We start from the raw sequence: 27,613 nt of genomic DNA on the forward strand, positions 1-27,613 counted from the left end.
CAACGTAGATCTTAGGAAAACCCTTCTCTATAGAGGAGCCAGAGGCAGAACAGGCTCCAGGAGAAAAGCCTCTCTTTGCTGACAGTGTGGGAAAGGCATGTTATCTCCATCACGATGCTGGCCTCATGTTGGGTAGCTGTGGAGCATGCCCTCATTTTGCTTTTGCTGCTTTTAATTAACAAAGCTGCTTTAGTTTTCAATTAAGGACTTAGTTACAACAAAATCTGTATTTTCTTCTCCTTTCTTTTCTCTCTTGTTTTCTCCCCCCTGTAGTTTCCACTGAGCTTTGATCTCAGAGCAGGTTTAATTAGCTGTAATTAGTGGTTTCACTGCATTAACCAAAAATCCCAGCCACAGAGGATTTAAAAACCCCTCAGCTTGATGTTCCCCTCTCCCTATTTTTGCTTCCTTTTGGGGGACCACAGACTGCCCCCCCCTATACAGTCCTTTACCAGAGAGGTGCTGCTGGGTGATGCCCTTGTGCATCCCAAACATCTGCCCTGTTATGGACTCATTAAAACTACTCTGGAACAAATCACCCATTCATGTAGTTTCGTTTCCAGTTCAATTTGCAGCTGCCATGAGTTTTAGTAGGACAGCAATTTGTGCCTTCACAACATCTCCTAGGTCTTCCTGGGGTTTCTGACTCCTTTCTGCACTACAGAGCATTTACAGCAAGGTGCCTGCTCAACCCTTCCCAAACCTTCATCTGCTGCAGTCCTGCATCAACATGGACCAGCTGCTCAGCACAGAAATGGGAGGGGAAGATGTGACTCTGATCTAAGGAAACCCAAATCACTGGTCTGCTCTCCCCCATGGAGGTGCACAGGGAAATACCCTGTAGCTGGCCATGCAGTTCATCTGGTTGGTCACTACAGAGCAGGAAGAAACCAAAGACAAGGGGTAAGGGGCACAGGCTGGCACACAGGCAGTGCCCCTGGCACAGGAGGAGCAAGTCCTTTGGTGCTGAGGGGAGGGAGCCCTGGCCCAGGCTGCCCAGGGAGGGTGTGGAGGCTCCTTCTCAGGAGGTTTCCAAGCCCAGCTGGACACGTTCCTGTGCCCCCTGAGCCAGGGGAAGCTGCTGGAGCAGGGGCTGGGGCTGCAGCAGCTCTGCAGGGCCTTTCCAACCCCCACCATCCTGGGATTGTGTGAAAGAGATGGTGAAGTAAGAGCAGTGCTGAGAATCATGTCTCCATCCTGGCTTGTATCAGAGATCATGTGAGCAGCAGGCCCATTACCTCCAGAAGAGATGACATTTGATTTGCTATGCAACATGCATCAGCAGTGCACACCAAAAAGATGGACATCTCTACACAGTGCACCATCACACAGGGGGAGAGCAGCATCCAGCTCTGAAGGCTCAGGGAGGGTCTGTGATTGCACCCAGCAAATCCCACCTTCCTCCTCTTCTCAGAGATGAACACAGATGCAGCACAGAAAATCAGAGCAGGAAAATCATTGCAGTTGGAAAGGACCTTTAAGGTGATCCAGCTCAAGGGAGAAAAGGGCCATGTTCTGGGTTTTGCATCAGCTCTGTCTCTGTTTTGGCAGGATCAGCTGCCTGGTCTGGTTCACAGCAGGCCTTGCAAACAGCTGTGCTGGCACAATTGAGAGAGAGGGAACAAACAAGGAAATGAGCTGTAAGGCTCTGAAATGATAATGTTCCTGAAAGTGGAACTTTATCTTCAATGAGGGTAAGACATCAGGGGTGAGGAAGGGAATTGTTGAAGGTAGGAGCAGAGGGGAGGCAGGAGGAGCAAACATGTCCTTGTGCAAAAGCCACTGCTCTTCCCACACACCCTTTGGGCTGTTTGGCCTCACTCCAGCCCAAGGATGGCCAACTTTTGTTCTCAGGTTTGCTGAGTGGCAGATTTCTTCCTCATGGAGTGTGTCTGGGAAATGCCTTGGCTGCTGCTGATTCTCCACGTTAGGAATAACTCCAAAGTGCCCTGATGGTGATATACCAGATGTTGAGAAGCAAAGAGCCTGGCTCTTGGGGGATGACATTTCTTGTGTTTGTCCTTAAGTCATTTTCACATCATGAGAGCAGTTGAGCACATGAAGATGGGAAGGAGGTGGTTGAACCACCGGGTAACGACAGCACATCACTCCCCTCCCTTTGGCCACTCTGTGGATTGGAAAGTCCTCAAGGAAGGCATTTCATTGGCTTTGTTAATTAAAACACACACCAGGCATTTTGCAGACATGTGGGCCGTGGCATTCAAGTCCAACAAAGAGTTTTAAGTCTGAGTTTAAGCTTCAGCCACGGGCGTTGAGCCCTTGAAGCGGGGAATATCTGCTCTGTCCCTGGAGATCCTCCACAGTCACATCTGCACTGGAGCTGGATGCCCTCAGTGCCCTTCACAGCCAGCAGCAAGAAGTGAGCAGGATGAGAGTGGGATTCTTCTGAATTAGTTTCAGTTTCCTTTGAAATGAGATGAAGGGAATCCTCAGGGTTGCCTGTTGCTTTCTCACAAGGACCGTGGAGCAGAGGTGACCGGCTCAGTTGGAATGATCCTCAGCAGAATACTAGGGCTAAGCAAGATGAGCCCTTCTTTGGCTTTCAGGAGATGGCTTTGGAGGTGGGCAGGTCAATCTCTGAGCCCCTTCAAGTAGGTTTTTACACCCAGTGGCAGCCCTCTGTGGACTGAATTAGGGGGTCTGAACTCATTTGGCAGTTCTTATAACCCTCCTGTCCGAACACGCTGCCATGTGTGAAACTGTGCAGCATCTGCTCTTCATCAGCATCACTGCATGGAGTGCAGGAAGCTTCTTAAACTATCAGTGGGCACTGGAAGGCACCAATCATAGAATCATAGAATCACAGAGTGGTGGGGTTGGAAGGGACCTTTAGAGCTCATCCAGTGCAACCCCCCTGCAGGAGCAGCTCCCACCTAGATCAGGTCACACAGGAACGTGTCCAGGTGGGGCTTGAAGCCCTCCAAGGAAGGAGCCTCCACACCCTCCCTGGGCAGCCTGGGCCAGGGCTCCCTCACTCCAACACTGACACAGTTTGTTCTTGTGTTTAAGTGGAACTGTTTGTGTTCCAGCTTCATCCCATCACCCCTTGTCCTGTTGATGGATACCACAGAACAAAGTGCTGCCCCAACCTCCTGACACCCACCAGTGAGATATTTGTCACTATTCATGAGCTCCCCCCTCAGTCTCCTCTTCTCCAGACTAAACAGCCCCAGGTCCCACAGCCTTTCCTCAGCAGGAAGATGCTCCAGTCCCCTGAGCATCTTGGTGGCCCTGCACTGGCCTCTCTCCAGCACTTCCCTGTCCCTCTGGAGCTGAGGAGCCCAGAACTGGCCACAGGACTCCAGATGAGGCCTCAGCAGGGCAGAGCAGAGGGGCAGCACAACCTCCCTTGACCTGCTGCCCACACTCTGCTTGCTGCCCCCAGGCTGCCATTGGCTTCTTGCCCACGAGGGCACGTTGCTGGCTCATGGTCAGTTTATTATCCACCAGCACTCCCAGGTGTGTCTGTGCAGAGCTGCTCTCCAGCAGGTCAATCCCCAGCCTGTGCTGCTGCAGGGGGTTGTTCCTTCCCAGCTGCAGGACTCTGCCCTTGTCCTTGTTGAACCTCAGCAGGTTCCTCTGTGCCCAACTCTCCAGCCAGCTGAGATCCCACTGATCCTGCCCAGACTTTCCACTCTTGCCTCAACAGTTGTATTTTGCTCAGCCATTTCAGTTTTCTCCCAGAGGCACTTTTAATCTTCACACTGTAACCTTTAAAGACAGAGGTTTTAGTGGCCTCTGTAATGATTTTCATTGCCTGAATGTGAATGTCTGAGTTGCTCAGAGTAAAGAGATTAATTCCATTTTCCTAAACTGGAAATGGACTGAAAAACTGAGAGGCTTTATTGACTTTCTTTGCTTGGTTCTTGGTGTATTAACGAAACAATCAATGGGGGTGAACTTCTCAGCCAGCAGAAACCAGCTGTTCACATTTCCAGGGCCACAAGCTCAGGAAGATGTGAATAAACATTGGGCTTTGGTTTGTTTTTTATTGAGAAGTGCTTTTGGCTGTTGAGGCTTGGCCAGAGCACGTTCCTCCAGTGCATTAAGAACATCAGGACGTATTCTCCTGGAAATGAGTTGCACAGCAATTCCTCATTGATCCCTGAGGTGACGGTTTTTTGCTGATATCTGCTTTCTGGAGACTAATAAGTTTTGAATGGCAGTGGATAGGGAGGAAAGGAAAAAAATCAAAGTAATTACTTTGTGTTCCCAAGCTCCTTATTTGTGTAGGTGCATGTGTGTTTATCTCTGTCTGTCATGCTGCATTGCTGATGGTAATTAAAGGGAAGGGATTTTCCTCCTTAGAAGTTTTCCTTCTTAATTTCTACCTTTAGTGACTTTGGCCTCTGTGACAATACTCAGCCACTGACCAGTCACTTGTAGAACTGCTGTTGCTTTAATGTAAGGTCTAAGTTTAAGAAGCTCTTGCCTGTTGAGCTGGAATTATCTCATTCATGTTTACAAACCCATCAAGGGTGGGTGTGAGGAGGCTGGAGCCAGGCTGTGCTCAGGGATGGGCAGTGACAGGACAAGGGGCAACGGGGACAAGCTGCAACAGAAGAGATTCCAAAGCAACACAAGGCCAAAGTTGTTCCCTGCTGAGGTGAGGGAGCCCTGGCAGGGGCTGCCCAGATGGGCTGTGGAGTCTCCTTCTCTGGAGCCATCCCAGCCCCAGCTGGATGAGTCCCTGTGTGCCCTGCTCTGGGTGGTGCTGCTCTGGCAGAGGGGTTGCACTGGATAATATTTCAAGGTCCCATCTAGCCCTTATGATTCTGTGACTCTGTAATTGAGTTGTTTTGTCTGTGGTACGTAGGATAGGTGTTGGTTTTCTTTGCAGACCAGCTTTTGAATGCACTGTGGGTGTTCCAAAGAAACACAAGGAAGAGTTTCTTCCCTGTTGAGGTGAGGGAGCCCTGGCAGGGGCTGCCCAGATGGGCTGTGGAGTCTCCTTCTCTGGAGCCATCCCAACCCCAGCTGGATGAGTTCCTGTGTGCCCTGCTCTAGGTGCTGCTGCTCTGGCAGGGGGGTTGCACTGAATGAGCTTCCCAGCTCCCTCCCAGCCCTTGAGATTCTGTGAGCTGTGGGTGTGAGCCCTGGCACTCTGTGTCACTGTGGTGGTGGTTCTTGCAAATCACAGAGTACTCCTTTGAATACACAGAATTCAGTGTGTGGGTGATCCCAGCAAAAACATGGAGCCAAACCGAGTTGTCCATTGTCCAAGCTTTCAGCCTCGAGTGTCCATCCCTCTGAGGGCAGGCTTCAGTCTCTCCCTGCACTTTGTTTTTGTGCAGAAACCAATCTGGTTTCTAATACAAAAAATGGAGATGGAGCTTGTACCTTAGAACCTCAATACCATGCAAAGCTTGAGGAGAGGAGTGTTCAAGGTCCTCTCCATCCTTGTGAGAGGCCACAAGCTTGTTTTTATGCCCATGGATGTGCAATGAACTGTCTAGATGGATGTCTTTATGTATTTAAATAGCAATTCAGGACTATTTTTTCTTGTGATCATAACTGTTTTGCAAGTGATCTCTGCCCAGGGAGATGTGAGTAAGAAAAGGGAACTCAGTGGCTTTTGCTTTTAGTTTAAAAGGGGGTTTTTTGCCTCTGTGGTAGCAGAGAGCTACCAGCACAAGAAATGGGCTTCAGTGTATCATCTGCTCTCTCTATAGCAAGGTTCTCCATGCTTGTCTGTGAGGGAAGCTTTGTCAGGGAGAGGTGGAAGGGATGGGAGAAAGATGGCCAATTAAAATGCTGTTTAGTTTGCCATCCACATGGGGATGTAACAGGCAAATCTCCAGTTACATCTTGTAGCTCCTAAAAGGTCACATAAAATGAAGGAGATACATTCTGAGGTGTCTCTGTCATCCAGCCCTGGACTGCCTTGGTTGAAAGTGTTCAGACAAGGTCAAAATGTTAACCTCAGACTCCAGATTGAGCCTGAACAAGCATCCAGAGTCACCTCAGGGAGCAGAGGTGTGAGCTGTCACCTGCCTGGAGCTCCTCTTTGATCTACAAATTGCTTTCTGCTCCCATGCTTAAAGGTGGTCTCTGCCTGTGCTGAGTTTGTGTGCTGAGGGGGTGGTAACCTGCTGGGAGCAGCCCCTTAAATGCACAGCAAACAGGGCTGTTAGGGGAAGGACAGAGTTTGTAAGGAGGGGGATTGGCACAACAGGAAAAGAAAACCCTGCAAAGAAGAGGAGGAACCATCAGTGTGTGAAGAACAACCATCCCAGGCACTTGTCTGCAGCTGAAATAAAGGTAAATACTGGATTGTCAGCTTGAAATGCATCTCTATTGCCTGGCTCCAGCCTGCAAATGGAAGCAATTAGAGAAATGGCCTGCCTTTTTCACAGTAGGCTGCACCTTTCCAGCACGAGCCCCACAAAGACACATGCAAGTCCTTAAGTAGCAGGTTGGTTTACCCTGTCAGTCAGATCTCATTAGAAACTGCAATGCTTCATACCTGGGAATCTGTGAGGAAATAACAGTGATTGGTGCTGGGTGGTACATTCTTGAGAGTCACAGCTCATCACTTTTCCAGGTGCTGAAGTTGTATCTTTCACAGAGGTCTCTCTCTTAATTAGATTGGGACAGGGAGGGGAGCACTTCAGGCTGCTCACACAGTGGCATCCAGGACTCAGGAAGGTTTCACATGGCAGGAGTGTGAGCAGGCAGGGCATGGCTGGTGGGGTGTAAACCAGCAGTGCTAGGACACAAGGGAGATGGCTGGGGATGCAGCAAGTGCTGGGAATGGTGCTTCCAAGGGCACAGTTGAGGAGAGAGGAGCGGTGGGTTGCAGTGGTCTTGGGGCCAGTTCCTGGGAGACTTTGAGAGGGGAGAAGGAAAATGAGAGAGGGACAGAAATGGGGCATGATTTAGTGGTTGGAATTGATGATTTTAAAGGTCTTTTCCAACCAAAACCTTTCTGTGATTCTATGAAGTAACACAACTGAGAGGGCCAACAGCATCAGGCCATGTCTCAGCATTAGGGCAGTGCAAAGTATCTCAACAGTAAGGTCTGAGGTGGGTATAGCCCAAGAACTGGCCAGGTTTCCAGTTCCCTTAAGTCTTGCATGGATATCTCTCCCCAGTCATGAGTCCCAAGATGTGTAGCATGTTCCTGTGGAGGTAAAAGCACTTCTCAGGGTGTCTCAGAGGCATCCCTCTGGCTCAGTGAGGCCCCAGGAGCTGGAAAGTGTGATCTAGAGAAACATCAGTGACCTGCTGCTCTCTGGGCAGGGGCTGTTGGCCACAGCACAGTGGGACACCAGGAGATGGGCTTTTGGTGGGTCATGGTGTGGGCTGCTGCAGCCATTCTTGTGTTGCATGGCAGCTCTCTGGGTGCTTGTCTTCTGCTGCAGGGAGAAGCAGACCCAGATTTACCAGGGACTTGGTAAGGATGTGATTCACTTTCCTAAGTAACAGCTCCATGGCAGGAGGTTGTAGTGAGGTGAAGGTTGGTCTCTTCTCCCAAGTAAAGAGTGACAGCCCCAGAGGAAAGGGGCTGGAGCTGCCCCAGGGGAGGTTGAGGCTGGAGCTGAGGCAGAACTGTTTCCCTCAGAGGGGTGTGAGACCCTGTGCCAGGCTGCCCAGGGAGCTGGGGCAGTGCCCAGCCCTGGAGGGATCCCAAAGCCCTGGGGCTGAGGTGCTGAGGGCCAGGGGTGGCCATGGCACTGTGAAGGGAGGGCTGAGACTCCAGGAGCCTAAAGGTCTTTTCCAACCAAGTGATTCTATGAAGTACAGTGTGATTTGAAAGGCCCTTGGATAGCACAGGCATGTGAGCAGGACTGGCAGATGTGACACAGGGCTTACAGGAGAGCCAAACCCCATCTGAAATGGTTGCACTAGACCCCTGTGTTTAGGCAGATTGAGACACATTCCTCCATCTCCCTCTGCAGTTAATGACTCTCTAACCAGCAAGATTCTCCATTCATTCACATTTGGTCTGTTTTGGAGTTTGCCAACTCCAGGCTGGTAGTGAGTCCTGTTGCCAAGCCACCTTCCCTTAGCAGTGTTCCTAAAGATGGGTTTCCACCAGCTGCATTGTTCCATCCCAGCTGGTGCAGACTGGTGCCTGAGGATGTGCAGGTCATTGCAGGTGCTGGGTCATTCTTGGTCAGTGGGATCTGTCCAACTCAGAGCCATGGTATCATCAGGATTTCTTTTCCCATGTCACATGCTGCTGGCCAGAGAAAGCTCAAAGGTGGTTCTCTCACGTTTCAGATGCTGAGAGCTGGGGCTGATGCAAAGGTGTTTGCAAACTGGGCCACCTGGGAACCTTCCTTTCCCCCTGGTGCTGAAGCATTGATGATGAGGGTGGTAGTTTGCTCTCATGCTAGGGAATAGTCTCGCCTCCAGCTGGTTTCCTATGGATTCCCACACCGCCTTCCTCTGGGGATGACTGGTACCCAAAGGAGCCACAGCCTCACACAGAGAGGAGAAGCTCATCTTCTCCTAAACCAATTCTTGCAGGCTCCATGGAGCCAGTTGCTTCCACAGGGACAAGCTCCATATAATCTTCTTCCTCCTCCTTTCCTCTTCCTCCTTCTCAAGCAGTAACAACCTATTTTGGGTACTCAGCCACCCAGGGTTTTTCACCTTTCCCAGAAAAGGTGTGCTCCCTCTGTGCTGGATTTGGGGTATTAAGGTGTGATTGCCATCATTTACCCTCTGACTTCCATCCTTGAATGACAGGAAAATGCTGCCCCAAAAGGGAAGCTGTGCAAAGTCAGTAAAATACAGAGATGGTTCTTCAGCTGCAGAAGGCAACTGGCCCCAGGGCACAAAAGCACAGGGGCTGAACAGGGAATGCAGATCAGGCAATCCCTGCCTGTCCAAGGTAGATCCTCTGGTGAGGCTGACATTAAAAATTCTGACTCAAATGCAGGAAACGTGGAGTTAAGGAGGTGAATTATTGATGGAGTGTAAGTATTACCATATCTGACAGATGGAGACTGTCTGAGAACATTTTGCAGAGTGGCATCTGCACCGTGCCTGATTGGCATCCCTGAACTTTCATACGTCAGGTGTGGAATATCAACACACCAACTCTGATGTAGCAATTAAAGCTGGCCCATAATGAACCTGGGCTTCGTGGCCAAGCTGAGATCCAAAGACCAAGAAGCCAAACCCCCAGAACCCCTCAGTTTTCCTATTGTTAGGAAGATATTAAAATGCTTACACCCAGACCACCACATCTGAATCTGTGCATATGATCTCAAGAGACATGTCTAGCTAGGAAATGGTCTGCAGTGTGTAATCTCTCACTCTGGGGTTTTACTGAAGGCTGTAAAGCTTGCTGTGTGGGGGTTTTTTTTTACCATTCCTATTCCAGGTCTGAGATCAAACACTGCAGAAAAGACATCAAATTCAGATGACACCTCATATCACCCCCTTGCATCGACAACCAAAGCTGAAGCCAGGCAGGAGTCACATCTCAGATATGTACACCACGTTGTCATGTGTGCAAAAGGCACAGAGAGGAACAAAAGAGGTGCAAGCAGTAGCAAGTTTAATGCTTTCATGAGGAACAGCTTGTATTGTGAAGCAGCAATATGTGAAAATATGTCTCTCTTAATAAGATGCAGTGCCTTCCTATTCCAGGTTGTTTTCTGAAGCCCAATGCAACTTGGTAAATGATTGTGGTTTTCTGCCATCTGTTTGGTGTGCTGGGTGAATTCATCCTTCCTGCACTTGTAGCATGCAAATGGGCAACCTCTGAGAGTCATCAGGAAAATGTGCTTTTTGTCCCTGGAGGGGCTTCAAGGGTGGACACCAGAGGAGAGGCTGGTGCTGGGGGGTTACTTGGTGAGCATCAGCATGGGGATGGCTGGCACTTGTATCAGAAATCATGTGGGCAGCAGGTCCAGGGCAGGGATTGTCTCCCTGTGCTGGGCCCTGGGGAGGCCGCAGCTCCAGGGCTGTGTTCAGCGCTGGGCCCCTCACTCACTGCCACAGGGACACTGAGGGGCTGCAGCTCCAGGGCTGTGCTCAGTGCTGGGCCCCTCACTCACTGCCACAGGGACACTGAGGGGCTGCAGCGTGGCCAGAGCTGGGCACAGAGCTGGGGAAGGGGCTGGAGCACAAGTGCTGTGAGGAGCAGCTGAGGGAATGGGGGTGTTGAGGCTGGAGCAGAGGAGGCTGAGGGGAGCCAGGAGCACTCTCTGACACTCCCTGACAGGAGGCTGCAGGGAGCTGGGGGTCGGGCTCTGCTCCCCAGCCATGAGCAACAGGTTGTGTTGAGGGTGTTGAGCCTTGAGAGGAGGCTGAGGAGAGACCTTCTTGCTCTGGGCACTCCCTGACAGGAGCTTGTGGCAAGAAGCAGCGGCCATCTCTGCTCCCTAATGACAAGGGACAGCCCCAGAGGAAAGGGGCTGGAGTTGCCCCAGGGGAGGTTGAGGCTGGAGCTGAGGCAGAACTGTTTCCCTCAGAGGGGTGTGAGCCCCTGTGCCAGGCTGCCCAGGGAGCTGGGGGAGTGCCCAGCCCTGGAGGGATCCCAAAGCCCTGGGGTGAGGTGCTGAGGGCTGTGGGTCAGTGCTGGCTGGGGCAGGGTGAGGGGAGGGCTGGGACTCAATAACTTTAAAGCTCTTTTCCAACCATGTGATTCTATGATTCTGCTGGAATCACACAAAGGACTTCACCCAGACCCCTTGATATCAACAGACCTTCACTTTCTCAACCATAAAGCAGCCTTTTGGGGAAACAGAACTTCTGTACATGGTGTCTCTGAAGTGCTCTGAAGTGCACCAATGGGATCCAAAAGAGCAGGTTAATAAATTCATACAAAAGAATTACAGGTTCAGCTCCCACAGCAGAGTTTTTCACGAGTCTGGAGGGTTTGTGCAGTTAGATGTAGCTCTAGAAACAGACAAAAATAGCAGTTCAGAGCTATCTCCCTGCTTTTAACAGCTATGAACTGTTCTGTCAGTTTAATGCTGGGATTGTCTGTCTCCAGGGAGCCACTGTTGCACTGCAGAGGGGTCTGTCTGGGCTCTGCAGGCTTTGCACACAGTGGTGAGCAAAGGGGTGCATCTCTGAGATACTCCATCAGTAAGACAAATGGACCTGGTTATTCCACACAGTGAAGAACAGAGATAGACACCACATCTATGCCTGTGGGTCTTATCCTGGACTGACATGGCCTTGGTAACATTTCAATTGAAATGCCAAGAGTTTATGCTGTCTGGCAAAAAGCATTGTAGTGGAGGTCTGTTGGCTCAAAAAGAGGAGATAGTTGGAGCTGAAATCACACCAAGAATGGCCAGAAGAGGCCACAGTTGTACTGCACACAGCAGTGCTGGTGCTTGCTCTTGCTCTTTCAAGGGTGGTATTTTTCAATAGGAGCAATTAAAAGTGGCTTTCCTGCTTTGTCTGCTGCAAAAATACCTCAGGGAGGCAACAGCTTCCCTCTGTAAATACATCTTCTGCTGTTGGTACAGTAAAGGGAGAAGCAATTTCAATAGTACTCCAAGAGCAAGTGAGTAGCAGCTGGCCATAAATACCTCCAGCATGCAAATCTGAAGGTTTCAAAGCATCAGTATTGAGAACTGGCATTTTAGGCATGATGAGATGTTCACCACACAGAATGGATGGAGAAGGGTGTGGAAACTCTTTAAGCATTAACTCCCTCACCCAGGAGATCCTCAGTTCCATGGTGATGTCCTCTGCTTCTAGCCATCTAAACATCTGTCATTGAACCCATCCTGCTTGCCTGGTTTCTTGACAATAACCAACCTCCACAGGGCACTCCAACCCAATAAAACCCTTTTAATGAGTTGACTTTGCACACCTCCATTCATAAGTAGGAGATGGTGGCAATGGATCCCTGTGAGGTCTTGGCAGTGGTGATGATGAGCCAGTGGATAGGGTTTGAGGCTGCTGCACCACTTTGTTTTCCTCCTGGTTTGGATAGATCTGTGTGTAGTATTGAGGAAGGAGGGTCTGTAGTCTCAGTGCTTTCTAGGTTGGAGGAAGATAATGAGGTCAGACAGTGCTACCAGGAGAAGAAACAATAGTGCCATGAGGCAAGAGAATCCATTAAAGGGCTTTTCCATGAGAAACAGCAACACTGTCCTCTAGGACAAGAGGAAAGATCCTCAAGTTGTGCCAGGGGGAGGTTGAGGCTGGAGCTGAGGCAGAACTGTTTCCCTCAGAGGGGTGTCAGCCCCATGCCAGGCTGCCCAGGGAGCTGGGGGAGTGCCCAGCCCTGGAGGGATTTAAAAGACACATAGCAGAGGTGCTGAGGGCTGTGGGTTAGTGGTGGTCATGGCAGTGTGAGGTGAGGGGTTGCATTTGATGATTTTAAAGCTCCTTTCCAAGCAAAATGATTCTGAGATTCTGTGTTCAACAGACCCAAATTGATTACAAACCCCAAACCTCTGCTCCCTGATTTCTGACACCACTGCAGCATTCAAACCAAATGAACAAAGGTGTCCAGAAGAAAACATCAGCTGGAGGCTTCAAGTGTTTCAGGGCTGTTTGCTAGACCCCAGCAAGTGGTTCAAGCCTCATTGGAAGCCCTGAGGACAGATGGACCTGCTGGATTTCCCATGGTGCAGCCTGTTCTGCACATTACTGATCAAATCCCAGCAGATGTGTCCTTCACAGAATCATAGAATCACAGGATGGTGAGGTTGGAAGGGACCTTTAGAGCTCATCCAGTCCCACCTCCCTGCAGAAGCAGCTCCCACCTAGATCAGGTCACACAGGAACGTGTCCAGGTGGGGCTTGAAGCCCTCCAAGGAAGGAGCCTCCACACCCTCCCTGGGCAGCCTGGGCCAGGGCTCCCTCACTCCAACACTGACACAGTTTGTTCTTGTGTTTCAATGGAACTGTTTGTGTTCCAGCTTCATCCCATCACCCCTTGTCCTGTTGCTGGATACCATAGAAAAAAGTGCTGCCCCAACCTCCTGACACCCACCAGTGAGATATTTGTCACTATTCATGAGCTCCCCCCTCAGTCTCCTCTTCTCCAGACTAAACAGCCCCAGGTCCCACAGCCTTTCCTCAGCAGGAAGATGCTCCACTCCCCTGAGCATCTTGCTGGCCCTGCACTGGCCTCTCTCCAGCAGTTCCCTGTCCCTCTGGAGCTGAGGAGCCCAGAACTGGCCACAGGACTCCAGATGAGGCCTCAGCAGGGCAGAGCAGAGGGGCAGCACAACCTCCCTCGACCTGCTGCCCACACTCTGCTTGCTGCCCCCAGGCTGCCATTGGCTTCTTGCCCACGAGGGCACGTTGCTGGCTCATGGTCAGTTTATTATCCACCAGCACTCCCAGGTGTGTCTGTGCAGAGCTGCTCTCCAGCAGGTCAATCCCCAGCCTGTGCTGGTGCAGGGGGTTGTTCCTTCCCAGCTGCAGGACTCTGCCCTTGTCCTTGTTGAACCTCAGGAGGTTCCTCTGTGCCCAACTCTCAAGCTGCTCAAGATCCCACTGACTGGCAGCACAGATGGACCTGCTGTAGCACCCATGTTGCAGCCTGTTCTGCCCATCAGTGAGCAAATCCCACCAGACATGTCCTTCCACCCACCAGCAGCTCCCAACCACTCCTGCTTTAATCAGAACCAGCACCTCTGAGCACCTCCCCAGTCTCACAGCATCGCTTGTTGCCTCCAGCTCTGAGCCACTTGATCCCAAAGAAGCCTGGAGGGTTGGGTTTAGCTTTTTTTTAAACCACAGGAATTGTTCCCAAAGGGTAGCTAAAATTGTGCTCTTTTTTTTGCTGACTGGAGCAATCTCTGCAGCACTTTTTGATCGAACTGCTGACTCTCTTCTTTCAGCCTCCATTCATTTCCACGTTGCCTCTCCTTTGTGCATGAGGAAGGGGGAAAATTGCTTAATATTCTTTATCAACTGGCATATGGTATAGATTATTTTCTTCCCCCCCTCCCCATCCTTTTTTTACTACATGCAGTAAAATGCAAATGTGTGTGGCTTATTTGCAAATGCTGCCATTAATAACTGATGGTTAAACAGGCCAGATTAGCACTTTTACTGATCTATTAAATAAGGGGTTGGGTGGGGTTTTTTTCCCCCCAATCATTTGCACACTCAAAATCAATTTTAATACAACATGGAAATGGAATTTAATTGATATATATATAGATATAAATTGCATTTATCTGCTTGAAGCATTACATTTACTATTTAAGATGTACTTTCCAGCTCACTTGGTTAGAATTTCATTGCTCTTTATCTGTATAAATTTAATTAGCCTTGATAGCATCAGAATATTATAGAACTAATTAAAGATTTAGATAAGTGCTGGGGGTGCTTATTTAATACCCTGTAAAGTTGCATTTGGACAGGGAGCATTGCCATCTTTCATTCCACCAGCCAGTGTGGAGCTACAGGAGTGGCTCAGGCACCATTGCTTTTGAGGAATTGTTTAATGGGGTTTGATGGATTGATCCTTTGAAAAGCTGTGTGATTACTGTGTGTCACTGCACGGTGTGAGGGTGGCTGGGGGCGTTTGGGGAATGGCTGTGTGTTCCCCTCTGTGAGGACACACAGAATCACACAATGGTGGGGGTGGGAAGGGACCTACAGAGTTGCTCCAGTCCAACCCCCTGCAGAAGCAGCTCCCACCTAGATCAGGTCACACAGGAACGTGTCCAGGTGGGGCTTGAAGCCCTCCAAGGAAGGAGCCTCCACACCCTCCCTGGGCAGCCTGGGCCAGGGCTCCCTCACTCCAACACTGACACAGTTTGTCCTTATGTTTAAGTGGAACTATTTGTGTTCCAGCAGGTACTCTAGGATAAAAAAGAAAGGAGACTCTAGGACTTCTGGAGAGAGGCCAGAGCAGGGCCACCAAGATGATCAGGGGACTGGAAACCTGGGAGTGCTGGTGGATAATAAACTCAGCAAGTGCCCTGATGGCACCAAACTGGGAGCAGGGGCTGATTCCCCAGAGCCTGTGCTGCCATTCAGCCAGAGCTGCACAGGCTGAGAGTTGGGCACAGAGGAACCTGCTGAGGTTCAACAAGGACAAGGGCAGAGTCCTGCAGCTGGGAAGGAACAACCCCCTGCAGCAGCACAGGCTGGGGATTGACCTGCTGGAGAGCAGCTCTGCACAGACACACCTGGGAGTGCTGGTGGATAATAAACTGACCATGAGCCAGCAACGTGCCCTCGTGGGCAAGAAGCCAATGGCAGCCTGGGGGCAGCAAGCAGAGTGTGGGCAGCAGGTCAAGGGAGGTTGTGCTGCCCCTCTGCTCTGCCCTGCTGAGGCCTCATCTGGAGTCCTGTGTCCAGTTCTGGGCTCCTCAGCTCCAGAGGGACAGGGAACTGCTGGAGAGAGGCCAGTGCAGGGCCACCAAGATGCTCAGGGGACTGGAGCATCTTCCTGCTGAGGAAAGGCTGTGGGACCTGGGGCTGTTTAGTCTGGAGAAGAGGAGACTGAGGGGGGAGCTCATGAATAGTGACAAATATCTCACTGGTGGGTGTCAGGAGGTTGGGACATCCCTCTTTTCTATAGTAGCTAGTAACAGGACAAGGGGTGATGGGATGAAGCTGGAACACAAACAGTTCCATTGAAACACAAGAACAAACTGTGTCAGTGTTGGAGTGAGGGAGCCCTGGCCCAGGCTGCCCAGGGAGGGTGTGGAGGCTCCTTCCTTGGAGGGCTTCAAGCCCCACCTGGACACGTTCCTGTGTGACCTGATCTAGGTGGGAGCTGCTTCTGCAGGGTTTTGGACTGGATGAGCTCTAAAGGTCCTTTCCAACCCCACCATTCTGTGATTCTATGGAAGGGGAGCCCTTTTAGAAGAGCAGTTGTGTTCTGCATGTACATCATTACCTTTCCCTTTGCTAACGAGCTCCACATTTCCCAGGTGATTTATTATCTATATTTTACAGAAAGATTTACAGTGGAGAGAAACCCAAGTGCTTTGGTGACAAAGAGCTGCATGATGATCTCTAAAGGTCCCTTCCAACCCCTACCATTCTATGATTCTGTGAAGCACCCAAAGGTGTTGGCTGCTTTGGGGCTTTTTCCCAAAGCTCTCCATTAAACCAAAGCTGCTTTCTCTGTGACAGAAGCCAACACATCGTTGGGCTGATTTGTATTTACTGCTTCATACCCTGTCTGTGTGCTTTGATTTTTAAAAGGGAGAGTGATTGGGTTTTATAATGTGGTTGCCTTTAATTAGAAGCCTGTACTTACCACCCTTTTGAATGAATGCACTTACTTTTCCTACCTGGCTCTGCACTTTGATCAGAGCCCTGTGCTCTGCGGTGCCAGATGAGGGAATGGTACCGATGCAGCTGTGAGGGTTTCCCATCTCTGATGCTATTGTCTAGCTTGGACAAAGGATTTCATTTTACCTCAATTCTTCCAGCTGTAAAAAGTGGGTAAAAGAAGCTAATTTTTAGTCCCCTTACATCCCAGCCCTGATGTTTTTGGAGGGCTGTGATTTGCAGAGGTACCACAGCAGCGTGAAGCTGCGCCGTGTTGTCAGTTCTCTTTCACTTCTTCCTCTCAGGTTTTGTTTTCTTTTGCAAACCATTTCACATCTGGAGTGTTTGCACATTTTAGCTCTTTAAGTGCTTTTCTTTTTCCATGTTCCTGTCACTCTCCTCCTGCAGTAACCCAGCTCAGAGAGGTCTGTGCATCCTGCCCCAACTCGTGCTGTGTGGTGCCAGAGCATCTGCCTTCAGGCTTCTGAGAGGCTGTGACTGAGGTGGCCTCTGGTGCTTCTAGAGAAGATGTGGATCATAGCAGCATGCAGACAATTTTGGCCTTATTTTAGGTCCCTTCTACAGTCCATGGAGACAAATAGGTGCTTCTCAGCCAGACAGACATGAGAGGTGTCCTTTTCTTGCCATGGTTTGTAAGAGGACCTGAGGTTGGCTACCACAGCAAAAACAACTCTGATGTGAACATCTGAAGCTGTGTGAATTCCCCTAAAGCATCTTGTGGAGGCAGAGAATGGGCATTACTATTGTCCCCAGAAGTGATCAAGGGTAGTTAAAAACAAGAGATATTTAGAAGTTAAGATCAAGATATACATTCTCCTGTGGAAGAGCATCCTAATGATATTCTCTAGTATGTTTTAAGGCTGTAACTGCATTACAGAATCACAGAATCTTAAGGGTTGGAAGGGACCTGGAAGGCTCATCCAGTGCAACCCCCCTGCCAGAGCAGCACCACCTAGAGCAGGGCACACAGGACTTGAAGGATGCAGCTTAAGGAGAGCAGCAGTTAGAGAGTGGATATAAGATATCCTGAATGTCTTCCACCCATAGTTCCTACTTTGCTGTCATAACCTCCCAAGACAGAAGGATAAGCAGCATCCATAGTTGCAGACTCTGGCTTTAGAATGCAGATCACTGACACATGTGTGCAAACATCATCACAGCCTCCATGAGCTGTGGAAATTACTGTAATTGCTGGCTCATGTGCATTTTCCTTTGCTTGGTGTGTCAAGGTTTCAGAACTTGCATAGAGTCATAGAATCATTTTGGTTGGAAAAGACCTATCTCAAATCCAAGCCTCACCCTGCCACAGCCACCACTGACCCCTGGCCCTCAGCACCTCAGCTCCATGGCTTTGGGATCCCTCAGGGCTGCTCTCCAGTAGGTCAACTGGAGGTATATGAAGCATGCCTGGAGGGATTCCAGAGATGGGTGGATGTTGCACTGACGGCAATGAGCTGGTGGTTGATAAGGCTGGGACAAAGGCTGGGCTCCCTGAGCTTAAAGCTCCCTTCCAGCTGAAACCATTCTATGACTCTAAGCCCTTGCTGGTTGCAACTCCATCTCCACCCTCGGTCCTTAGCGCTTCTTTCCTTTCCAACCTGTCCCACCTCTTGGACTACTGAAGGATTGTGCAGCTCATGAGCACAGGATTCATCTGTCAGTCTTTTCAGGATCAGATTATTTTTTAATTAAACATTTCCTAGCAAATGAGGAGCAGAGCAGGCAAGGCAGCAGGTGAGGGCAGGGGATGCATCTTTAATTGGGTGCAATTCACACCCTGCCAACTCTGGCACGGCATCGCCTTGGGCCAAACCCCATTTGCATGAGTAATTATTCACTCCATTACTAAGTCTGCTCAACTTTGCCTCCCTTGTCTTTGAAAGTATTAATAAATATTGATCAGACACACTCCTGTTTGCCTTCAGCCAAGCAGCTCTGATGGACCCATCTCCTGATGTTATCAGATAATGAAATGTGAAGGAGTGGAATGAGCCTCTTGTTCTGCCAGTTCCTTTCTCTTATTTAGGCTCCTCATTTCACTTTCAGAAGGGTGTTTGTCCCTGCCATTAGAAATGCTCTTTTGATTACCCAGAGGAGGTTGAGGAAAGCAAGTTAGTAAGGGGAGAGGGAAATAAATGGACAAAGGGTGAGGGAAATCTCAACTTTGTTGTTTTAAAGCTGAGGTTTGAAAGCAGAGAGGAGAATTCATTTCTGTCCAAAGCTGAGTCTATCCTCTGACAAATAGGTCAATAAATAATACCAGGGGATGAACATTCCTAACCAAAATGCAAATGTAGCTTCCCAAGCCTTCAGTCAGCTCCCATGTGAGCACAGGGCAGCTGATTTACCCTACACAGGCCACCAGCCTGGGCAGGGAGAGCCCAGATATCAGGGGAGATATTGGAGCAAGGAGAGAGCAGATCAAAGCTGAACTCATTAATCTCTGCTCCCAAGAGTATGAATGCAGCTGATGGCAATGAAGTGACCTAAGGGACTCACCTCATCAGGGGCATCTTTTTGCTTACTCACATAGTGATTCTTTGTATTATGCTGAAAGGCAAAGATGGACTTGTGGAGTCGACCTGAAATGGCAGCTTTTATACACAAAAGCACAGCACAGCTTCTTACAGAGCCTCTCTCCTGATTTGCTATGGAAATACCAACAACTGCTGTCTTACAAGGGGAGAGACACATGAATGTGGCTCCAAGCCTTTAGCTCTTCAGGATGGTAAATTCCTGGCCAAGCTCTCCACTTATGTTCAGGTGTTGATGGCTGTAGTTTGGGGGAGAGAGGAGTGAAGGACTGTCTGAGGTGTCCAAGTCCTTACTATCCTGCTCATACAGGATCACACACAGGCTTTGATGGGTCATACAACAAAGATTTCTTTGTTTTAAAAAATAGCCTTCAATGCTCCTTCATGTGAATATCTCATGAAACTGGGAGCAGGGGCTGGTTCAGCAGAGCCTGAGCTGCCATTCAGCCAGAGCTGGGCAGGCTGAGAGCTGGGCACAGAGGGAGCTGCTGAGGTTCCACCAGGGCAAGGGCAGAGTCCTGCAGCTGGGGAGGAACAAGCCCATGAGCAGCACAGGCTGGGGGGGAGCTGCTGGAGAGCAGCTCTGGCAGAGGGAGCTGGCAGTGCTGGGGGGCAGCAGCTCCCCATGAGCAGCAGCCTGGGCTGGGGGGCAAGAAGCCAATGGCATGCTGGGGGCATCCAGCAGAGTGTGGGCAGCAGGGGGAGGGAGGTTGTGCTGCCCCTGTGCTCTGCCCCATGTGCTGAGGCCTCATGTGCAGGGCTGTGGCCAGTGCTGGGCTGCCCAGCTGCAGAGAGCCAGGGAAGTGCTGCAGAGAGGCCAGTGCAGGGCTGCTGAGATGCTGAGGGGCTGCAAGATGTGTGTGAGGAGGAAAGGCTGCAGCCCTGGGGCTGCTGAGCCTGGGGAACAGAAGCCTGAGCTCAGGGGGATCTCAGCAGTGCTGCTCAGTCCCTGCAGGGTGGGTGTCAGGAGCCTGGGGCCAGGGTTTGGTGTGTGCTGGGCAGTGGCTGGCCAAGGGGTAAGGGGCACAGGCTGGCACACAGGCAGTGCCCCTGGCCCAGGAGGAGCAAGTCCTTTGGTGCTGAGGGGAGGGAGCCCTGGCCCAGGCTGCCCAGGGAGGGTGTGGAGGCTCCTTCTCAGGAGGTTTCCAAGCCCAGCTGGACACGTTCCTGTGCCCCCTGAGCCAGGGGAAGCTGCTGGAGCAGGGGCTGGGGCTGCAGCAGCTCTGCAGGGCCCTTCCAGCCTCCACCATTGTGTGATTCTGCTGTTGCTGAGCCTGTCTGGTGATCAGTCTGGGCTGCAGACAGAGCAGCTTTACTTCCTAACTCCTTCTTTGAAGCTGCTCAGTCAGCTTGGGAAGCCACAAGTCCTGTGCTTTGGAGCAAAGACTGTCCAGTCTCAGAGACATCAGCCCATCTGAGGTATCCTCTGTGTCATTTTGCTGAAAACCCAACCAGAGCTGGCAAAGGTAGAATCTCATTTCACATCTGGTCAGTGTAAGTTCCTTGCAAGTGATCAATGTTGCCTAAATCTGAAGTGCTTCCCTTGGCAACCTTACTGGGGGTTTTTTTTCTACTCCTGGTGTGTGTAACTGCACTTGAGATATTGCCAATACTCTCAAAGTCAAGCTCACGGGAGATACCTGACTGTGTCTTGAAGCTTCTTGATAAGTACCCAAACCTAAAACATTGAGTGCAATGGCTGATCCTGGGCACTCGGTGAATGAGCATCAAAGTGCCAACAAGATGCTGCAGAGCCAGCTGGGAGGCAGCTGCCAGTCACATTTAGGATCTTGGTTTCTGATAGGTCACAGATAGAATGATTTAATTATGCCAAGTCCAAGCTTAAACAATGCAGGACTAATTATAGCCAAAGAAGGGAGCTGAAATTCAGTCTCAGGAGCCCACTGACACAGGGAGCTTTATCAGTCCCACCATGTAACTCTGATGTCCCCTTTTCTGCTTTAGCTGAAGAATGAGCTGGGTTTTTCTGGCTGGGAGAGAGTTTACCAGTGTTAGCCATCAGGCTGGGGCTGAGCCTCTGCTGTTCCTCTGTCACATTGCTGCTTCAGGAGCTGTGTGTGATTGGTGAGTTTTGCAAGGGGAGCCAACATTGAAAGAGTGTCCATCAGCGTGGCAGGAGGTGGGTTGGACACACACAGGCCTTACTGTGATGTGCTCCTTAGCTCAGCCTTGGTTTGCCATACAGAGAGGTCCTCAGAGAGTCCTTTGTCTCAACAGAGTGCTGGGGCTTTGGCATTGTGCTGGCATCAGCACCATTAGCAATTAGACTGCTAAATCTGTCCCTGTGATTGGAGAGCACCGATTGTGCTGTTGGGTTCCACATTGTAGGCACAGGAACTGGAACCAGCAGCTGGCACAGGGTGACTCCTGATTACCCAAAGCTGTTGAGTGTGTAGCTGGTAAGGGTTACCCAAATGCCTTCCACAAACAGCAGCTGACACAGGGCTATGCAGGTCTCCTCCATCCTTGCCCATCCACCTGCCTCTTGAGCTGCACAAGCATCCTCCTTTATCACAGTAGATCAGGAGGATTTGGGGTTCTGTTACTAAGCCAGTGGCTCCAGTGGCTTGCATGGTTTCCCTTTCTAAGGGCAATATTCTCATTGAGATAGTTCTCTGCCCCATTCCCCCCCCTGCTTCTACAGGGACAACATGTCCTTGTGGCAGAGCCCACCTCAAAGGAAGGCTGTGATGCTGGTGACCTGCTCCTCTGTGAGCTCCACGAGTTTCACAGCCTGGCTCTCCAATGTGTGGAGCCTAACAGCTTGATTTCAGTCTATCCTTCATCCCCAGGGCTATTTTGCATTTGTCCCCCTTGCCTTCTACCTGTATCCTCTCCTGCTGATGCACACTCCCTTCTTTTGACCACAAAACCCAAATCCTGTCAGGTCTTGTTGTCTGAAGCAATGATTTCAGAGTCCTCTTCCTCCCACCTGATCTCAGCTGGCCCCTGACAAGGATTGTGTTGGCACAGGCTGGCTGTCAACCACAGAAATTCTCAGGTCACAGCAGCAAGTGATGTCTTAAAGGAGACAGGGGAGATAAAAATGCAGAGCTCTGAAGCCCAGCAGCCTGACCACGCTGGCCCAGGAGACCTGAGACACTCCAAACGTGTGGGTTTGCTATAGCTGCTTACAGGCTTTGCTGCAGTGATCTGCAGGCTGGCAGCGTGCTGGGTGCTCTCTGCTCTAAGCCAGACCTGAGAGCCTGCAAAGCAAAGAACCAGGAGAAATGTCATGTGCAGCTTTGCTATTTTAATGCATTCAAAGAGGAGAGGGAGGGAGGAAAGAAGAGAGAAAGGTGATAACTTCTCCTGGAGTCCTTCGTCTTGAGTCTTAATTTATTCCACCAGGACCTAAGGATTAGTTTCAGCCTGCCCTTGTCCTCCTGCAGAAGCGTGGAGGAGTCATGCAGGGCCCTTCTCTTCAGCTGTGCTGGCCCATTTCTGCCTTGCTTTGCTCTCCAGCCAAAGAAGTGCTGAGTACTTGGCTGAAACAACTCCTTGCTGCCACATGATGTGGGCAGACAGACAGTCAGGGACCTTCTCACTCCTCCTTCCCTGAGCTTTTCAAATCCTTGTTTCTTAGCAAGGGTGTGGAACATCTACAATGAAGCTCTAAAGTGAACCAGTTCCTCTAGGAAAAGGGTTCTTTGCCATGTGGGAGAACCATTTCCCTGACCTGGAAGGTTCTGCCCAGGATTGGGAACCCCTCTGCCTAAAGATATTTTCCACAGCTCCTTCTAGTCAGGACACTTTGTCTCAGTGATGTTTAAACCACAGACCCTGGCACCAAATCCTATCCCTTGGAGCAAATGGGGAAACTGAGGCACGGAGTGGAGCTGTGTGAATTGAAAAGGCTGTGACAGGAATTCACACAAGTGGCTGTAAAGGGCATGGCAGCCCTGAATCCCCTTGTGCTACATGAGCTCTGGGCAGTGCTTCCCAAGGCTCAGACACTCTTCTCCCTGTTTCAAACCTTCATCAGTTTGTGCTGTAAAGGAAGGAAAGGAAACAGCCTCAAAGGAACCCAACAGCTCTCACTAGTTTTGCCCCTTCCCCCTGAGCTGTGGAGTCAGGGCAAATAATCCAGTCCCATGCCCAGTCCCAGACCAGTTTCTTCTGCAGTGGTTGGGCTGGCAGCTGTCAGAACTGCCCCACTGCTTCCCTGGCCCATGACACATTTTCCTTCCAGTAAGCACTTGTTTAAATTCCCTTCCTTCAAAATCCATTCCTTCCCTAATGCCACTTTACATTCATTGAAACCCAGCCTGCACTGTAGCCTCTCTATTATTCCTTCTCTTCAGATGATATTTGACTTATTAAAAGAGGCATCTCCTGCCTCAAATTTTATTATGCATTATTTAATATCTTTTCTCTCCAACTCTGTGTCTCAGTGGCATTGGAGGGCTCTGGAGGCTTGGAGCTCTTCCCTTGCTCCCCATTAACATTTCTCTGCAACAAGGATTCATTAGGGACAAAAAACTCACACTTCCCCTACCCTTGTGATTCCTTCTCTTCCCAGAAGGCTCCTGTTCTTGTAGGCTGAGTGAAAGGATGGACATCTGTGTGTCACCATGTGTGTGTGTGTATATATATATCTCAATATCATAGAATCAGAGAATGGTGGGGTTGGAAGGGACCTTTAGAGCTCATCCAGTCCAACCCCTGCAGAAGCAGCTCCCACCTAGATCAGGTCACACAGGAACGTGTCCAGGTGGGGCTTGAAGCCCTCCAAGGAAGGAGCCTCCACACCCTCCCTGGGCAGCCTGGGCCAGGGCTCCCTCACTCCAACACTGACACAGTTTGTTCTTGTGTTTGAATGGAACTGTTTGTGTTCCAGCTTCATCCCATCACCCCTTGTCCTGTTACTAGCTACTATAGAAAAGAGGGATGTCCCAACCTCCTGACACCCACCAGTGAGATATTTGTCACTATTCATGAGCTCCCCCCTCAGTCTCCTCTTCTCCAGACTAAACAGCCCCAGGTCCCACAGCCTTTCCTCAGCAGGAAGATGCTCCAGTCCCCTGAGCATCTTGGTGGCCCTGCACTGGCCTCTCTCCAGCAGTTCCCTGTCCCTCTGGAGCTGAGGAGCCCAGAACTGGCCACAGGACTCCAGATGAGGCCTCAGCAGGGCAGAGCAGAGGGGCAGCACAACCTCCCTTGACCTGCTGCCCACACTCTGCTTGCTGCCCCCAGGCTGCCATTGGCTTCTTGCCCACGAGGGCACGTTGCTGGCTCATGGGCAGTTTATTATCCACCAGCACTCCCAGGTGTGTCTGTGCAGAGCTGCTCTCCAGCAGGTCAATCCCCAGCCTGTGCTGCTGCAGGGGGTTGTTCCTTCCCAGCTGCAGGACTCTGCCCTTGTCCTTGTTGAGCCTCAGCAGGTTCCTCTGTGCCCAACTCTCAGCCTGTGCAGCTCTGGCTGAATGGCAGCACAGCCTCTGGGGAATCAGCCCCTGCTCCCAGTTTGGTGCCATCAGGGCACTTGCTGAGGGTCCCTCTGTCCCCTCACCCAGGTCATTGATGAAGATGTTGAACCAGACTGGCCCCAGAACCCATCCCTGTATATCTGTGTCTACACCCTGCTTTCTACAAGCTGGATACCAAACAGTGGCATCCTGGCTGATAATCATTGCTAGCAAAGAGGAGCCCTTAGTTCCCCATGGTTTGTGTTTTAGCTGAGGCTGTGAGAGCACAAGGAGCAGGTTCCTGAGGTTTGCACATACGTGCCCACTTGGCATTTGCTGATGTTTGTGCCCCTGACACAACTTTCTCTGCTGAACAGAAGTAACAGTTGATGGCATTCCACAGAAACCAAGGCCTGGATTCACCAGAGTGAAAGGGAATTTGTCTGTTTGCTTGTTTTGCAGGCAGTATTATGAGATGCTCTACAACACAGCAGACGAGCTGTTAAACCTGGTGGTGGATCAAGGGGTGAAGTACACGGAGCTGGAATACATCTACGCCTTGAATTTACTGCACCGGAGCCAGACGGGTGTTGGAGACCAAACCACCCAGAACATGAGGTTGCAGAGGTTGAAGGAGATCATTTGTGAGCAGGCTGCTATCAAACAGGCCACCAAGGACAAGAAAATCACCACGGTGTAGTCTCCTCTGTCGCTCACATCGACTGAGCAGCAGAGGCTGACGAGCTGCAGGTCCAAACCTCTGCGCCTCTGTTAGGATCAAAGGCAAAAGCTCATCTCTTCAGGGTGGCAGTTGTACTACTGAGAAAGGAAATGCCACTTCAGGTTTGGGTTTGGGGGTTGTTTCTAGGGGTTTAACATGTAATCACATAAATGTTTCCTTACTGTGTTCTCCCAAGAGTGAGGGCACAGCAGGAACAGGCATCTTGGTAGAAGAGGGGGGTCGGGTGGGGTATTTGGCTTTGCTCTGTTGCTGCTGCTTTGCCTGGAGGTTTAAGGCAGGCTGCTGTCTCTGGTGGGCTGGGGAAAGGGAAGGTTTCACACTGGGTTAAGTCAGAGTCTCCAGTGGAAGTTCAGACCACACTGAGCAGCACCACGAGAGTCCAGCACAGACCTGTTGCTGACATTGGGGGTATCACAAGGCTTTTGAAGCTGTTCCAACAGAGCTGCTGCCTGTGTCAGCTCTACCAGTGCTATTCTCCATGACAGTTAGAGATTCACTAAGTTTGCTGCTGTTGCCATTGCAAAGACATGTAGTTGTTTATTCCTTCAGCTAGTGATAAGCCAGGTCTCATAGTGGGAGGTAACATGGGACCATTTGTTTCCACTTCTCCTTTTTCATCATGCCAGGGCCATATGGCATCAGTTTCTGCAGCACACACTGCACTGGAGGATGCTGGAGGTAGGAGAGAATTGCCAAGATAAGGTAATAGCAAAACTTAACTCTTTTTCTTCCAAATATACCTTTTGAGTCTCCCCAGCTCCAAAGATAGTTTGTAGTAGGCATTTGATGCACTGGCAGGAGAGGGGAGGCTTATGTAGCTCAGCAAAGGCAGGAGGAGGGCAGATCCCAGCACTCAGGTCACCATTTCTGCCCTGACCATGTAAAGCCACGTTGTAGAAGGTTCCTTATCCAGTGAGGCTGAGGAGTTTAGACCATCCCTCCAAAGTGAGAATACACTGCACTTGTGTTTGTCAAGTTGTCAACCCTGCTGGGTTTCACACTGAGTCAGGTTCCCTCTGAGCTGTGTAACTGCTTCTGCATCAGCCTCAAAACTACCCAATTAAAGGATGTTTAAAGACTCTTCAGAAGCTCTGGTGCTTTGTCTTTTTTTGTCTTTAAGAACTGTTGTTTTTGTGCTATTTAAACTATTCCCTTCCAGGTCTGAAATCCTGGGGTGTGCTCCAAGGTTACATCAGGGTGGAAGTGGTCTGTGAATCGTTCTGTCTAATCCCCAGCTACCACAGGCCAACTGGGCAAGAAGCCTCTCAACCTCCACATTAAAGGCAGAACTGGTAGTTCTAGTTGGCAGGAATTTTCTCCTGGTTTCTCTTCTCATTTTATTCATGGATGCAGTTTTTCTTGTGCTGACATTGGCCATGAACTACAAGGGTTCCTTCTTTTCCTTGATAATTTGCCTGAGTGAGGGTGGAGGACACCATCCTAGTAGGCATATATGGAAGGCTCTTTCTGGGGTAACACAAGAGATGTGTGTTCACCTGCTCTGACATTGAGATGTGGTGCAGTGTAGACAGAGGAAAGCAGGCTGATCCATATCCAGACTTTGGAGGAAGATAAAGAAGCTGCTTGGTCGGTGTAAGAGATTTCAGACCCTTTGAGGTATAGAAGTGATGTGTGAGGAGCTCTGAATTCAGACCAGGCTGCTGAGGCCTAAATGTAGACTATTTTTCTGTTCATCTTTGCTTAATAATCTGAGTCTGTGCCTCTTCACGGGGCTGATCTGGAGCTTTGCAGTCCACGTCTTCCACCCACCAAGCAGCTGTGCTGGTGGGTGCAATCACAGATTGCCTGAAACTTCATGTTGGAGAGTATGTTTGCTTTTAAATCTAATTACTTCTAAGACTCTTTGTTGAACTGCATGTCACCTTGTCCATCATGCCATCACAGGATGTAAATACAAAGCCCCAGCCCATGTCTGTGCACTGGCCTGAGAAGTGAGAAGGCATTTGCTGGTTCTTGCTGCACAAGACAGTAATTACAGGCTGTAATTAGCTCCTGTCTCTCTCCTCAGGTGTTCAGGCTCAGTCCTCTGCAAACCCTCACAAGGGAAGTTAACATTCTATCAGAGTGATCACACCAAGGGCACAAAGGGAGTGAGGTTGCCAAAGGGCACAGGGAAAGGCATGAGCAGCATGTGGCATGTAGGAATGCAGACCCTGAGCACCCATTGACACGCTGCACAAGATGATGCTGACAGAAAGAATCCTCTTAGAATCCCACAGTGGTGGAGGTTGGAAGGGCTCTGCAGAGTTCATCCAGCTCAATCCTCTGCTCCAGTAGCTTCCCCTGGCTCAGGGGGTACAGGAATGTGTCCAGCTGGGCTTGGAAACCTCCTGAGAAGGAGCCTCCACACTCTCCCTGGGCAGCCTGGGCCAGGGCTCTCTCATCCTTAAAGCAGCTTTTCCTTATGTTTCAGTGGCATTTTTTGTGTCCTAGAATACTTTTTTTTCCCCCAGAAACATAAGTGTTTCAGAACCAGAACATACACAATGGAGATTGGGATTTTGGAGCCTCCAGGTAGCTCATGTTCAGGTAAAACACCTTATTCTGTGTGTGCACGTGTCAGGTTGAGGTCACCCACCCTCCCTGCTGCTTTCCATGACAGAGCACCAAAGAAGCAGCAGGGCCCATCCTCTGCCCAGTGCAGTTAGGTTTTGCTAAACCAGTTTCTC

The 27,613-nt window shown here is 50.3% G+C and overlaps 1 protein-coding gene across 1 annotated transcript in view; it reads left to right on the forward strand.

Moving 5' to 3' along the window:
* Positions 1-26,004, forward strand: part of EXOC4 (exocyst complex component 4) — a 457,325-nt gene extending 431,321 nt beyond the window's left edge. The window contains exon 18 of the mRNA XM_062020282.1: positions 24,644-26,004. Within this exon, the coding sequence (XP_061876266.1) occupies positions 24,644-24,881 (238 nt within the window). The 3' untranslated portion in view covers positions 24,882-26,004. The remainder of the gene's footprint in view (positions 1-24,643) is intronic.
* The last annotated feature ends 1,609 nt before the right edge of the window (positions 26,005-27,613 follow it).

This window comes from Colius striatus, chromosome 1, assembly GCF_028858725.1.
Source record: "Colius striatus isolate bColStr4 chromosome 1, bColStr4.1.hap1, whole genome shotgun sequence".
In the NCBI taxonomy this organism is placed as follows: domain Eukaryota; kingdom Metazoa; phylum Chordata; class Aves; order Coliiformes; family Coliidae; genus Colius; species Colius striatus.